Source organism: Myxine glutinosa, chromosome 4, assembly GCF_964187855.1.
Source record: "Myxine glutinosa chromosome 4, kmMyxGlut1.1, whole genome shotgun sequence".
NCBI classification, from domain to species: Eukaryota; Metazoa; Chordata; class Myxini; order Myxiniformes; family Myxinidae; genus Myxine; species Myxine glutinosa.
Genome location: NC_136264.1, coordinates 58,245,153 through 58,259,819, shown reverse-complemented (window position 1 = coordinate 58,259,819; position 14,667 = coordinate 58,245,153). Strand labels below are relative to the sequence as shown.

The window sequence follows — 14,667 nt, the reverse complement described above, 5'->3', positions numbered from 1 at the left end:
TCCACCATCTTTAGCCAAGTCTTTCTCGGTCTTCCCCGTCCTCTACTTCCTTCTACATTCATTTCCATCACTCTTCTCAACCAGTCACTTTCATCCTTCCTCAACACATGACCAAACCATCTCAACCTGTTCCTCTTCACAGCATCAACCACAGGCTCTATTCCCATCATCTTTCGCAATTCATCATTTGTCTTCCTCTCTCTCAACGATACTCCGCACATCCACCGAACCATTCACATTTCCACCCTTTCCAGCCTTCGTTGCTGCTCTACGTTCATTACCCATGTCTCGCTCCCAAAAATCATAACACTTCTCACACATGCAGCATACACCTTTCCCTTCAGCTTCAACGACACTCCCCTCCTCATCAGCACCCCACTCAGTTCCCGAAACTTCTTCCATGCACATCTCACTCTTGCAACCGTTGCCGAGTCTGATCCACCTTCTCCATTCAGCATGTCTCTGAGGTAGCAAAATGTTTTCACACCTTCCAGCTTCACGCCGTCTCCAAGATCCAACTCAACATTTCCTCCATCTGCAGCTCCCTCTGTGCACACCTTACATTTGAATGTAGCTGCCACACTGGTTAATGACCCTCTCAGACCACTACATTTTTGATGAACCCACTCAGCGCACATTGTACATTGAATGGAGTTCACTCCGACACCCTTCCTGCACACAGCACATGGCCACTTCCCAGTTATTTCCACCTCACCACATGCTTTACCACTTGCCGTCACCTTCGTCTTTCCTATATTCACCTCCAGACCTTTTGTCTCCATACATTCCTTCCACTTGTTCATCTTTTCCTTCAGTCCATCCATACTTTCCGCAATCAACACCAGATCATCTGCATACAACTCCCACGGTAAACCCCCCTTTACGTTCTGAGCCAGCACCTCCATCACAGCTACAAATAGTAGTGGACTTAGTACCGACCCCTGATGCACTCCCACCTTCACCTCAAACTCACCACTGTTCCCGTCCTTCGTCCTTACAGCTGTGCGCGCTCTTTTGTACATTGCCATCACTACTCTGATCAACCATTCCTCCACTCCTAACTTCCTCAATGCCCATGTCAATACTTTGCGTGGAACCCAATCGAATGTTTTCTCCAGATCAACAAACCCAAGAAACAACTTCTTCCTCTTCTCCATGTACTTCTCCTGCAACTGCCTCACAATAAAGGGCGCGTCTGTCGTTCCTCTTCCTGGCATAAATCCAAACTGCATTTCATCGATCTTCACCTTCTTCCTTATCCTCCTCTCCAACACCCTTTCCAATACCTTCATTCCATGCTCCAATAACTTTATCGCTCGATACGAGCCACAGTCCAGAGGGTCACCTTTCCCCTTGTATAGAGAGACGAGGGTACTCAGTTCCCAATCCACTGGAATGCGGCCTTCTTTCACCACCAGATTACAGATCTCTGTCATTCTCTTCACACCCCAACTTCCTGCTGCCTTCAACATATGTCCCACAACTCCCGTCGGCCCTCCCGCTTTTCTACTCTTCATTGCTTTTATCGCTTCCTCAACTTCCTTCTCAGTTATCTTCTGTGCCGGTCCTACAACTGGGTTACTCTCTATGTTGCCATCCCATTCATTCTCTGTATTCAACAGCATTTCCATATATCTTTTCCATCTTCCTTTAATTCCATCTGGGTCCACAACAATTTGTCCCACTTCATCCTTCAAGCATCTCACCCCCATCACATCACACCTCTCTTTCGCTATCTGCTTTGCAATCCTGAATACCGCTCTCTGACCCTCTTCTGAATCCAAGCTTTCTCCGAACATTTTCCTTCATGCCTCCTGCGCCTTTGCTACCTCTTTCTTTGCAGCCTTCTTGGCTGCCTTATAACTTTCATGCTCTGCTTTTTCTGCTCCCGTACCTTTCGCCTTCTACCTCTCCTTGAACTTCTTCCTCTTCTCATCAATCCTCTTTCCAACTTCCTCATCCCACCACCATGTTTCCGAGTGCCTCGGTGGTCCTTTTGTCCATCCACATACCTCACCAACGGCTCCCAACAGACTATCTTTCATTGACATCCAACCACGTTCAAGCTCAACCACATCATCCTCTACCCTACTCAGCCTCTTTTAATGCCTCCCTTACTGTCAACTCTTTCAACCTCCACACCTTCATTCTCGGTTGGTACTTCACCCGCCGAGCTCTCCTCGCACCTTTCACCCTTATGTCGCAGACAACCAAGTGGTGCTGTGAAACAGCCTCCTCCCCCAGGATCACCTTTGTGTCCCGGAGGTGCCTCCTATCTCGCCTACGCACCATCAGGTAGTCAACGGTTGTCGTCGACCCACCTGACGTGTATGTAACAGGCTTATTATACTCTTTCTGGAACTGAGTATTACAAATCAACAAATCAGCAAACTCCAAAATCCTTTCACCTTCTCCATTTCTCACACCATATCCGTAACCCCAATGAACTCCCTCAAAACCGTCCATACTCCTTCCCACATGTCCATTTAGGTCTCCTCCTACCACAACAACTTCCTCATCTTTCACGTTTTCCATCAGCTTCTCTATCGCACACCAGAACTTGTCCTTCTCTTCATTGCTCCGACCAACCTGCGAAGCATATCTAGTCAGGTTCACTCTGTCAATAAATTATATTTCGTTCAAAATCATGGTAGATTAGCAAACCTATACATTTTTGGAAAGGTTATAGCATAAGGAAACTAAAAATCAATGTTTACATTTGGAGAGATACCTTTATGGCGGCCATTTTGGATTTTCAAAATTGCCACTGTAAAATACATATTTTGTTCTATTTCTGCCTCGAATTACCCTAAAAACTTTTTAAAATATACTAAACCTATATTTTCAGGTACAAGGAATCCAATGAAAGTATCAAATTAGTGCTATGGGGAATGGTAAGACACGAATCAAAGGTTTTGAATTGCAAAATACTGTCTTTATATTCGCGATAAGTTGCATAATCAAATACATGTTATCATTTTGTACAGGCAGTTAATAACATCAAAATGTGTCACAATAATTCATATCACCAAACATACACAGGCAGTCAGCAAAATCATATATACACATGCAGTCAGTATAACTTCACATCTACACAGGCAGTCAATGACAAAATATACACAGGCAGTCAATGGCATCAAACATACACGATTACAGAATATGCCATTTAGAGTTCGTCATCACTGTCCTGTGTGTCGTATCCGACAATATAGTCCGCATCGTTTTCACAGTCCGTTCCACACAAGCAAAGGTCGGTCAAATTGATTGGCAAATCGAATTGGTCGAATGGTCGATCGAATCGAATTCGATGAATCGAATCGAATCGATCGAATTGGTCGAATGGTCGATCGAAGCGATTGGTCGAATGGTCGAATGGTCGAATTGGTCGAATGGAATTGGTCGATTGGTCGAATTGGTCGAATCGAATTGGTCGGAATTGGCAAATGTAAACATTGATTTTCTGATTTTCCATGTAATAACGTTTCCAAAAATGTATAGGTTTGCTAATCTACCATGATTTTGAACGAAAAAACATAGTGAACCTGACTAATCCCGAAATGACGTTCACCAAGAGCTTTCCAATCATCATTTTCACCATCAACCTTTCACTCACTCTAGTCACACTCACCACACTGTCTACAAACTCCTCAGAAAACAGGACACCAACACCATTCATGCCTTCCGGGCACGCTTGCCACACAAACTTGTATTTCTGTCCCTGCCTACCCTTCACCATTCTCACACCACTTCCCTTCCATCTCGTCTCTTGCACACAACATATGTCCACTCTTCTTCTGATCAATACTTCCACCACTTCTCCTGATCTCCCTGTCATTGTCCCTACATTCCATGTCCCAAACCTCAGAAACCGATCTCCACTTCGGGCTGTACCCTGCCCATATGTAGTTGTAATTGTTATGGTCCCCTTTTGAGGTAATGTTTTTGATGGCCGGATGCCCTTCCTGACGCAGGGATACGGTGTACCTATTCTAACCAGGGTACACACTGGGAAATGTGAACAATAATGTTAAAAGTTAAAAGATGAATGAATGTTTGCAAAACTCATACAGGTGGTTCTAAAGTAATGAGCAAATAATGAGAAAAGATATTACTTGTGAGGTGCAAAAATAAAGTTTTGAAAAATGCAGTATATTGAGATATGGTAAATTAAGCTTGACCTTCCCATGTCCCTTGAGTCTTCAAGCGTATTTAAAGAGTTCAGGCTCCACATAGTCTGATGTGGACAATGAGAAAAACAGATGTCCCTCATTTAAAAAACACATATGCAGGTCTTATCTTTTTCTCTAGGCCCCCAATCTCTCTCTCCTCCCCCCCCCCCCCCCCCTTCCCCACTCACTCCACACTCAAACAAACACACTGCATCCCTCGATCTTTGCATCCCTCCCACTCCATACTTCACTCGACCAATCACACTGCTCTCCCCCACCTCACTCCATACTCAACCAATCCCACTGCTCTCACCCCTCCTCACTCCATATTCGACCAATCCCATCTTTGCTCCTCCCACTACTTGCCCCTCCCAATTTTATTTATTTTGTTTCCAACCAGTAGAAAGGGACTTGCTTTGTCTACAGGATTGAGGATTTCGCTTGGCTGTCGATACTGTATGCTGATACTGATACTGTGTATGCTGGTGTATTTGGTGTGTCTTTATGACGTTTTCTTTGATGTATATCTCGACTGTACCAGGTGAAATCCTCCGGGTATTAAACTCTGTAAAAAATCTTCTGATTGGTGGGGACATTGGATTTTTTAACATTCAATTTATTTAATAACTTAAAATCCACGACAAAAGCATCGGCGTTACAGCTCTTCCAACAATACAGTACGGTATGTATAGGCCTTAGGCGTTATGCCTTACCTTCGGACCGCTTCGGACAAATTAAGCCCAGGTTTCTTAATACAGTAGTGTATAGTTTCAGTTGTGTATAGTTTCAGTAGTATTGTTTTCGTAATAATAATAATAAAGTAAATATAACCATAACACTTTAATCCCAATGTCGTGAATGGAAAGTTAATGGATTGAAGCGGTGTATGGTTCATGAATCAATGATGAGCGGTGTTCAGGCACAAATATTAATAATCGCGAAAGTATGAAAGAAAGGAATTAGCCTCGGGGTTTTTGTATAGTAATATCATTTTTGAAATAATGATAACGTAACGTTAATATTATAATAAATATAATCATAACACTAATCCCTTTGTAGTGACTGCAAACTTACTGGGAATTAAAATATATCATCTTCTACATGTTAAAGTAGCGGCAGTTTTGTGTCCATTACGTCATTACGTCTATTATGTCATTACGCTAACTCCACCGACTGACATTTTAATTTTCTAGTACACCCGCTCACTACAGGAGCTGCAGGAAGGGTCATACCTCTTTGGGGTATATAGATTACAGTCGATCTATGGTCGGGTCTCAAGAACATTGGGTGTGTGTTAATTTACCAAGTTTCTTGTGGAGAGATCGTCAAGTGGTTTAAACATTCGAGCAAGCACTCCATTCAAAACCCTTATGGAACGGCTGGCTTGGCAAGCACTAGCTAACTGCTTGGTAAATCAGCACACCTCCAACCCTTGTCGGGTATATAGATTACAGTAGGTCTTCCCTCAGTTCTGTAAGTAAAACTTACCTCATGGATGTCTGGATTCCTCCAAATTTCTTTGTTTAATGTTATAAACAGCATTAGCGACTGTTTGAAAAGGTAAACATATGTGTTTGTGGTTTCTAATATTTTACAAGAGCAGCTATGCCGCTGTTAGACTTTTGGTCTTGTTTCTGGAAAATTGAGATGCCTCAAAAACCAAGGACACACAAGTTGAACAGAAATCATCCAGAGCAATATTACCGAAGGAAATCAGCAAGATATCCAAGTCAAAGTAGTTGTGTGAGCAGAAAATATCCGATGGCAGAAAAATGTGTTGCACGCTTGGAACAAGATCGCCCGTAGGGTCACCCATAGGTCCCGAAGATTGAAAAGACCCAAAAGACCCCGAACACCCAGAAGACCCTTAAAGACCCCAAATTTGAAATTCCCTGAAGACCCAAAATATCCTGAAGACCCCGAAATACCCAAAAGGCCCCAAAGACCAAAAAGACCCAAAGATCCAAAATACCCCCAAAAGACCCCGAAGACCAAAAAGACCGTGAGGAACCAAAAGACGCTGAAGATCCAAAAGACTCTGAAGACCCTTAAAGACCCTAAATACCCTAAATATTGAAAAAACCTCAAAGACCCCAAAAACATGAAGACCCATAAAGTCCCACAATAATGAAAAGACCCAGAAGACAGAAAAGACCAGGAGGAACCAAATGACCCAAAATACTTCGTAGTTTTTCTTATAATAATAATCTATCTATAATTCCAGTAATCTCTGTGTGTATGTATGTATGTATGTATGTATGTATGTATGTATGTATGTATGTATGTCTGTTTGTCTGTGACCGCTGTTTCTCGACAACTACCGGTCCGATATACTTTAAACTTGCCAGGTATATTGCTGGGGACCCGAGGATGTGCCTTTTCAAGGTTTCATATTAATCGGAGAAGTAGTTACCGAGCTATGTCCAAAAAACGATTCAACCAATCAGAGAGCAGCGAGCTATCACGTGTGCCGAACGTGCCGAACAGACTCTGCCTCGGACGGCACATTTGAGAGCGTATTCATTTATTTCACGTTGGCAAACTATGTTGGCGTTCAACTATGTTTTAAAACTAATTAAAACTAATTTGCGATTCATCGTAACTGCGATATGCGACCTTCCGGACAGTGAAGACTGCACTTCCGGCAGCCAATCACAGAACGCGTTGTTGCGTAGGCGTGGCCGATGTGAGAGCGAGCCGAGCCGAGCGCGTGCGCCATTACGGTTCGTAATTCGATTTCTTCCGGAGAAAATAATAATTTCTCGATTTCTTATGCGCATTATTTCTCCCAATTCAGTCAGAGCGAAGGGCGGAAGCGAAGAGCGTTGTTTTTTTTGTTTACGGGCGTACGGGCGGGGTAGAGCGTACGGGTAGCGTTTTTTTTTTTTTTTGGCAAGGAACGGGCACCCACGTACGGGCATGCCCTAGTCTATCTATAATTCCAGTAATCTCTGTGTGTATGTATGTATGTATGTATGTCTGTATGTCTGTGACCGCTGTTTCTCGACAACCACGGGTCCGATATACTTGAAACTTGCCAGGTATATTGCTGGGGACCCGAGGATGTGCCTTTTCAAGGTTTCATATTAATCGGACAAGTAGTTAGCGAGCTATGTCCAAAAAACGATTCAACCAATCAGAGAGCAGCGAGCTATCACGTGTGCCGAACGTGGCGAACAGACTCTGCCTCGGACGGCACATTTGAGAGCGTATTCATTTATTTCACGTTGGCAAACTATGTTGGCGTTAAACTATGTTTTAAAACTAATTAAAACTAATTTGCGATTCTTTCGCTTTCCTGCGCGTTTGTGCACGCTATGGCGATTTCTTTACCAAACTCCGCAAGCCGTTCGCTTTGGACCAAACCATTTCATGTAAATAGAGGGGGGGGGGGGGGGGATTGTCACCGTACTCGCAAGCCGTTCGCTTTGGACCAAACCATTTCATGTAAATAGAGGGGGGGGATTGTCACCGTACTCGCAAGCCGTTCGCTTTGGACCAAACCATTTCATGTAAATAGAGGGGGGGGATATAATTTTAGATATATATATAGTACGGGCATGCCCTAGTAATAATAATAATAATAATAATAACAATAATAATAATAATAATAATCTATATATGATGGAGCAAGTATTTGTATGTATAATAATAATATTGTTTGTATGTATAATAATAAACAACAATAATAATAATAATCTATATATGATGGAGCAAGTGTTTGTATGTATGTACGAGTATGTAAGTCCGGTCTTCACCCATTGGTTGGACAGCTGACCTGATGCCACCCACAATTGTAACTTGAAATACTTCATCTAAAGTACCCAGATAACCCAAAAGACCCCCCTCCCCAACTTCCCAAGGACCCCAAAAGACCAATAAGACACTGAGGACTCAAAATACCCAAATGACCCCGAGGACCCAAAAGACCAATAAAACACTAAGGACTCAAAAGACCCAAATGATCCCCCTCCTAAAATACCCTGAAGATCATAAATACCCCAAAGGACACTGAGGACCCTAAATACCCCAAAAGACACTGAGGACCCAAAGGACCCGGAGGAACCTATAGACCCCGAGGACCAAAAACACCCCAAAGACGAAAAAGTCTCAAAATACCCCCAAGAGCCAATGAACCTCAAAGACACAAAATACCCCGAAGACTCAAAAGACCCCGAAGACTGAAAAGACCCCAAAGACTGAAAAGACCCCAAATACTGAAAAGACCCCAAAGACTGAAAAGACCCCAAAGACTGAAAAGACGCCAAAGACCCAAAGGACCCCAAACACCCAAAATACCCTGAAGATCCAAAAGACCATGATGACCCAAAAGACACAAAAGACCTTAAAGATCCTGAAGACCCAAAATCTCTCAAAGACCCTTAAAGACCCAAAATACCTGAAAAGACCCCAAAGACCAAAAAGACCTAGAGGAACCAAAACACCATGAGGACCCCAAAGATCCAAAAGACTATGAAGACCCAAAAGACCCTGAAGACCCAAAATACCCCAAAGACCCTTAAATATCCTGAAGACCCAAGATAACCAAAAGACCCTGAAGACCCAAAAGACCCCAAATATCCTTGAATATCCTTGAATATCCAAAATACTGTAAAGATGAAAAGACCCCAAATACCCTTTATAGACCCAAAAGGTTAAAAAGACCCCAGATACCCAATGGACCCCAAAGACCCAAAATACCCTGAAGACCCAAAATACTCCAAATACCCTTAAAGACCCTGAAGACCAAAACATCCAAAAGACCAAAACACCCTGAAGACCAAAAAGACCAAAACATGGAAAGACCCAAAAGACCCTGAAAGGGGAACCAAAATGCAAAAAAAAAATTCTTCTGAAAACCATTGACAATCATTAATCACAGTCTAATTTGAAGGGAATTTTATTTTATAATACTGTACTTGCAAATCACAAAGTGCCGAAAAGCCCTAGAGTGTCGATTTTCGAGTTTGCCAATGACATCACATTGTGACCTCACTGTGATCCTGCCGGTGACAGTACATAGAGACAGTGCATTCCGAGCTCGGATTCCGAAAATGATTGGGGATGTTGGAGGGGGCTGGGTGTGTGGGTTGCTCGTGGGTATTGTTAGCTCGGGTGATGGTTGTTGGGAGATGGTGTGGGGTGGTCGTGAGTATTGTTGGCTAGGGTGACGGTCGTAGGGGGATTGTGAGGGCATGGTGGAGGGGTGAGGAGGGGGGTGGGGGGAAGAGGAGGGTGTAGGTTGGTCATGGGTCCTGTTAGCTCAGGTGATGGTTGATGGTTTTTTTGTTTTTGGAAAATTGGGATTCCTCAAAGACCAAGGCCACCTAAGTTGAACAGAGAGATGGCGTGGGGTGGTGTGGAGTGGTCGTGAGTATTGTTAGCTAAGATGACAGTTGATGGGGGGTTGTGAGGAGATGGTGGAGGGGAGGAAAGAGGGTGTTGTAGGGATGTCGTGGGTATTGTTAGCTAGGGTGATGGTTGATGGTTTTTTTTCTCGAAAATTAAGATGCCTCAAAAACGAAGGCCACCTAAGTTGAACAGAGAGCCAGCAATATTACCAAAGGAAATCATCAAGAAATCCAAGTCAAAGCAGTTGTATCAGCAGAAAATATCCTCAATAAGAGATGGCAGAAAATGTGTTGTACGCTTGGAACAAGATGGCCCATAGGGTCACCCGTAGGGTGGGTATTCTGCTAGTATATATCATAAAAGGAGCCGTGTCTGTCTGTTTGTCGTGTTATAACTTGAGAATGGATTAACGGATTTCAATAAATCCAATTACGGTGGAATCGGGTAAATCCCGGGAATGTTTGTGATCCAAATATATATATTTTTTAAATTTTTTTTAGCTCATCTGGAACGAAGTTCAGGGGAGCTTATGCAATGGCGTGTCGTCCGTCCGTCCATCCGTCCGTCTGTCTGTCCATCCGTAAACACTTTAAAGTTCTCCGAAACCACTGATGGGATTGTGACCAAATTTGGCACAAATTGTATTTGTTATGTTGTGACTAACGTTTGTTCACAGCATTAAAAAATTCTGGGTCTAAGGGGGTTTACCGGGAGTCAAAGTGGGTCCAGGTTTGACCCCCCCCCCCCCCCCCCAAATAGGAATTTGCCTTTTTCCTCTGAAACTACACACACTATTTATCTGAAACGTTACCACAACCTTCATCACCTGTGATGTACCGAAGATTGTTCACATCTCGAAGAAAATTGAAGTCTGAGGAAGTCAAAGTGGGTCCAGGTTTGACCCCCCAAAATAGATATTTGCTTTCTTCTCTGAAACTACACACACGATTTTGATGAAACTTCACACCACAACCTTCATCATCCGTGATGCACCAATATTTGTTCAAGGCATTGGAAAAATTGCGGTCTGAGGAGGTACACGGGGTTGAAGGGGGGGATAGGATTTGTTAACTTGAGATAGGATTTCAATGAAACCACTCTCAGGAAGTAAACCTAACCACTTATCTCTCTCCCTACAAAGATGTTTTATCCACCACATTGATTCCAAATCTCCACGAATCTCCACAAATCCAAAGACGAATTCCTGGAAGATACTGCTCTCCGTGCAGGGATAACCAATGTCACGTGTTTGCATTTGCAGTTTTGACACGCGTGTCCATGTACCCATAAAAAAAAAATTAGGAAAACTTCCTTTTTTTGGATAACAAACATTCCCAGGAGTTACGCGAATCCACCGTAGTTGGATTTATTGAAATCCGTTTATCCGTTCTCAAGTTATAACACGACAGACAAACAGACAGACACGGCTCCTTTTATAATATAGATGAGCTGCTACCACATGCAAGCCAGACCAGTTTAAGCAGGAAGATTATCTCTTCCCTCAAGTTCTTCACTCAAATAGCTGGGTTTCTGTTCTTAAATTGCGAATTATAGAGACATTCCAATTCTCCTAGGACTGTATCAGGTTCCAGAAGCTGAGAAATCAAATGCTGAATACTTTAGCTGTATATCGACCGACAACATCTGAAATACTTGTTCAGTGCATCAATACCTGACACCATCCTCGGTTGGGGCATGGGGCAGGGAGGGGAGGCTCACATTGCTACAGGCTTCTTGAGCCCAGGAATTCCACCTTCAAGGATTATTGAGCCCTCGTCAAGCACAAAATCTAAAGAGATATTTCGCTTAGAGAGCAACGTTGCTATGCTTCTAGCACCATCAAGACCTCCAACCTGTAGAATACAATTTGTATCATCAGCAAAAAACTTTACAAAGATGTGAAACTTCCAAAAAAAAAAACGATATTAAAATTAAAATGCCACACCCACAAGGTGATAATAACTGCTAGCATTATATTTCTCATCTTGCAATGTCAGATCACTTACCTCTTCATCATGACCAATGGCAATGTAGAATGTCTTCTCGGGTTTAAAGCCTTTGTCCAAAAGCATTTCCAGTGCTTGCAGTAGTCCCTTAAAACATGTAGCTGCATTATATCTTCAACAAGATGCACAAATCATATTGATTTATTTAACTATGTATGACAACAAGTGTTAGACTTATTAAACAAGGGTAAGAGCAATCTCAAATTACTATAGAACCATTTCAGTCATACCAATGACCAATTAGAGAGAAGTCAATGGCGCACCATCGCAAATCCCCACACTTCCCACCTAAAGCAAAGTTGAAAGATGGCAAAACGTTCCACCAGGAATGATCTAATATCAGGTTTTAAGTTTGAAAAAATCTTTTGTTTTGACCCCTGTGACCCTAAGTCCCCACGCCCTGGAGCATGAACCACGGGTCAACTGCAAAGAATCGCTATATATTTCATGCTTCCCCCAATGTTGATTGCATTTATCAAGTTTCATTAAAAATGCGCCCATAATTGTATTTTTTGGAACAGTAATTGACATTTTGACCCCACCCCAGAGGATGGGGACACACCAAAATCAAAGTTGAAAGATGGCAAAAAGTTCCATCAGGAATGACCTAATATTCCCGATTACCTTCTAGCCATGAACCCAATCTAAAGTGAAAACCAACTTGTCAAGTGAACTACATCTGAAACTCACCACAACGGATTGCTTGTCATCCAAAGTACCTCTACCATAAATGAATCCTCCTTGGAGCGCACCAGAGAAAGGAGGAAATTCCCATCCTTCCGGCAAGGCTGGGACGACGTCGAGGTGAGCAGCAAGCAGGTATGGAGTCCTTTGGGAATCTAAACCTTGGACTTTAAACAGGTGACTATATTCGGCCACTGTTTCATAAGTAACCAGATTGCTTGAAAAGATTGTTGGAAAGGCTGCGGGGTGAGGGAGAAATAACAACGTTATCATTGTCAACACACGTCATGTTGCAATACTTGCAGTAACAGAGCAGAAAATGTCACAATCGAGAAAATGCTGGTGATGTTTAAAATGTTTGGGTTAACAAATGGTGAGCATCATACACAAAGCAATGGTGCCCAAAAAGGCAAAGACCTAGAATGGATAGGAAGGGAAAAAAGGAGCAACTCAACACACAAGGCTTTGCACAAATGAATATGCAAGCCTTCAGAGGGACATAAAATTGGGTGTTTCGTCTGCTGGCAATCGCTGTTTAATGGTAAAGAACCTACCGTAGCATTCAAAACGAGAAAGTATTGGTGTGCAGGACCGATCCGATGTACCGTATTCTGTGTTATCGAGTCTTCGTTCTGCTGAAACAGTTTCTTGGCAAGTGTCATGCTCAGCAGGCGGGTTGTCATCCCTCTCCCAGTAGTAGTTAGGGCAGGAATTTGTAATTTGTCCATGGTACTGGGATAGCTTGCCTACTCTTTGTGAAGGACATCATGGGATCTTTAACATCCAGCAACTAATGCTGGTAGATGTGACGCCCAGTATAAGGTCCATCCAAGGAACAGCACACACATTGATGAATCTCCCAGCTCGGTCAGGATTCAAACCCAGGCTAGACGGCTTAGAGGTGAGTGTTGTGTGCAGGTACCCTGGCCAAATTATACAAGACTAGCAGAGCACCCACCCAATGGGCGATCTTATTCCATAAACATGTAACACGTTCTTGATCACCCATACCATTATTTGGGCAGTGTATAGACAACTGACAGCTCCCTGAATCGCTCCAAAAAAAAACAACCCATGTTATGTGCATGAAGCAAAAACATGCTGACTGCTTATAATTAAAAAACACTTCAGTCCTCACTGCCCTGGAAAATGTGGGGACAGGATTACTGGGCTGAAAAGAGTGGAGACTTGTAGTACCCTCTCCCAACTGGCAGTGGCGCTACACGATACCTATTTATACAGAGAATTTGCATCTCCCCTTCCTTCCCCACCCAACCCTCCCTTCCGCCCCCCACCCTCCCCACACCCCCAATGTCAGCAGCAAAGATAAAACACCCCTATACAATAATTGGGGTCATGCTGATAATATTGAGCAAGGCTGGACGTAATCGGGCCAAAACTATAGGAGTAGTGCAACAAACACACAAACAAACACTGGTCCATGAATTCAAGTAAGGATTCGTGACCTGATGTAGGTGCACTGCATTAGCAGTATAGCCGCATCTCCACAAATGATGCAGATCTCTATGTGCTGCTTTGGTATGAATTAAAGATAGAAGCAATACACATGGGCATATGTTATGATACGTGTAGAAACATAGCTAATTATGGTAAGCATCACCCATTTGAGGACTGTTTTGTTCAACAGAACTTGGCAATATTGATATGGTGTTTAATTTTGTTGGGGAAATATCTGATGACATAATGCCTGTCTCGGGTTGGTGCAGCATTGTGGTTAAGCTGACTATTCCATCTGCACGCCTCAAGTTTTGGTCAGTCTTCATATTACTCTAAAGAATGGCATCAACAGCGAAGACAACATACATTTACGTAAAAATGCCGTAAACTCGCGCATGGCGGTCGTGTTGTACACATCTTTGGAATGTGACACCGTAGGGATGGTCACCGCCTGGACCAGCGTTGAAATGAACTCTGAATCATCTTCATCCATCTCAGGCGGTGTAAGGAGTCCGATTCTTTCCCAAAGGGCATGCACTGTGCACTTTGGCGTAGAAAGGGTTACGGTTCTGATGAGGATGATGGCCAAGAAGAGGGAGGTCAAAGCAGCCAACAGCACGCATGCATGGCGCCACTGTGGCATGGTTCAATGTCTTGCCAAATGGAGCTTCTTCTTCTTCGAAATTTTCTTGCTTAATTCAGCATTTCCTAGGGAGACAAACTCACTTGTAGAAAAACAACAATAAAGGTGAAGACAATACTTTTTTTTTTATCAAACATTACGTGAAAGGGCCAGACAAAGTATCCAGGTAACCCCAAGAATCTCCAAAATGCCATATATACCAATTCTGAGGATCAAAGGTATTTCAGTGACCAGAGCAAATGAGGAGGAAACACTGTGTTGCTTAGCTGCACCGTCATATCAGCATACAGTCAGAAATTCCAGAAAAAGTGCTCAACGCTTTCCAAAACATGGCGGCCTGTTCAAAGAAGACTTG

The 14,667-nt window shown here is 43.1% G+C and overlaps 1 protein-coding gene across 5 annotated transcripts in view; it reads right to left on the bottom strand.

Moving 5' to 3' along the window:
* PM20D1 (peptidase M20 domain containing 1) overlaps positions 1-14,667 on the bottom strand; it is a 52,311-nt gene that overhangs the window by 28,939 nt on the left and 8,705 nt on the right. For 4 of the 5 annotated variants that reach the window (XM_068112376.2, XM_068112375.2, XM_068112377.2 and 1 more), the window contains exons 2-5: positions 14,036-14,377; positions 12,218-12,450; positions 11,528-11,614; positions 11,241-11,374 (exon numbers count right to left, since the gene is read on the bottom strand). In XM_068112376.2, coding sequence (XP_067968477.2) covers positions 11,241-11,374; positions 11,528-11,614; positions 12,218-12,450; positions 14,036-14,312 — 731 coding nt within the window. In that variant the 5' untranslated portion in view covers positions 14,313-14,377. Of the gene's footprint in view, positions 1-11,240; positions 11,375-11,527; positions 11,615-12,217; positions 12,451-12,765; positions 14,378-14,667 lie in introns of all 5 variants that reach the window. The other variant, XM_078775740.1, reaches the window with a different exon arrangement.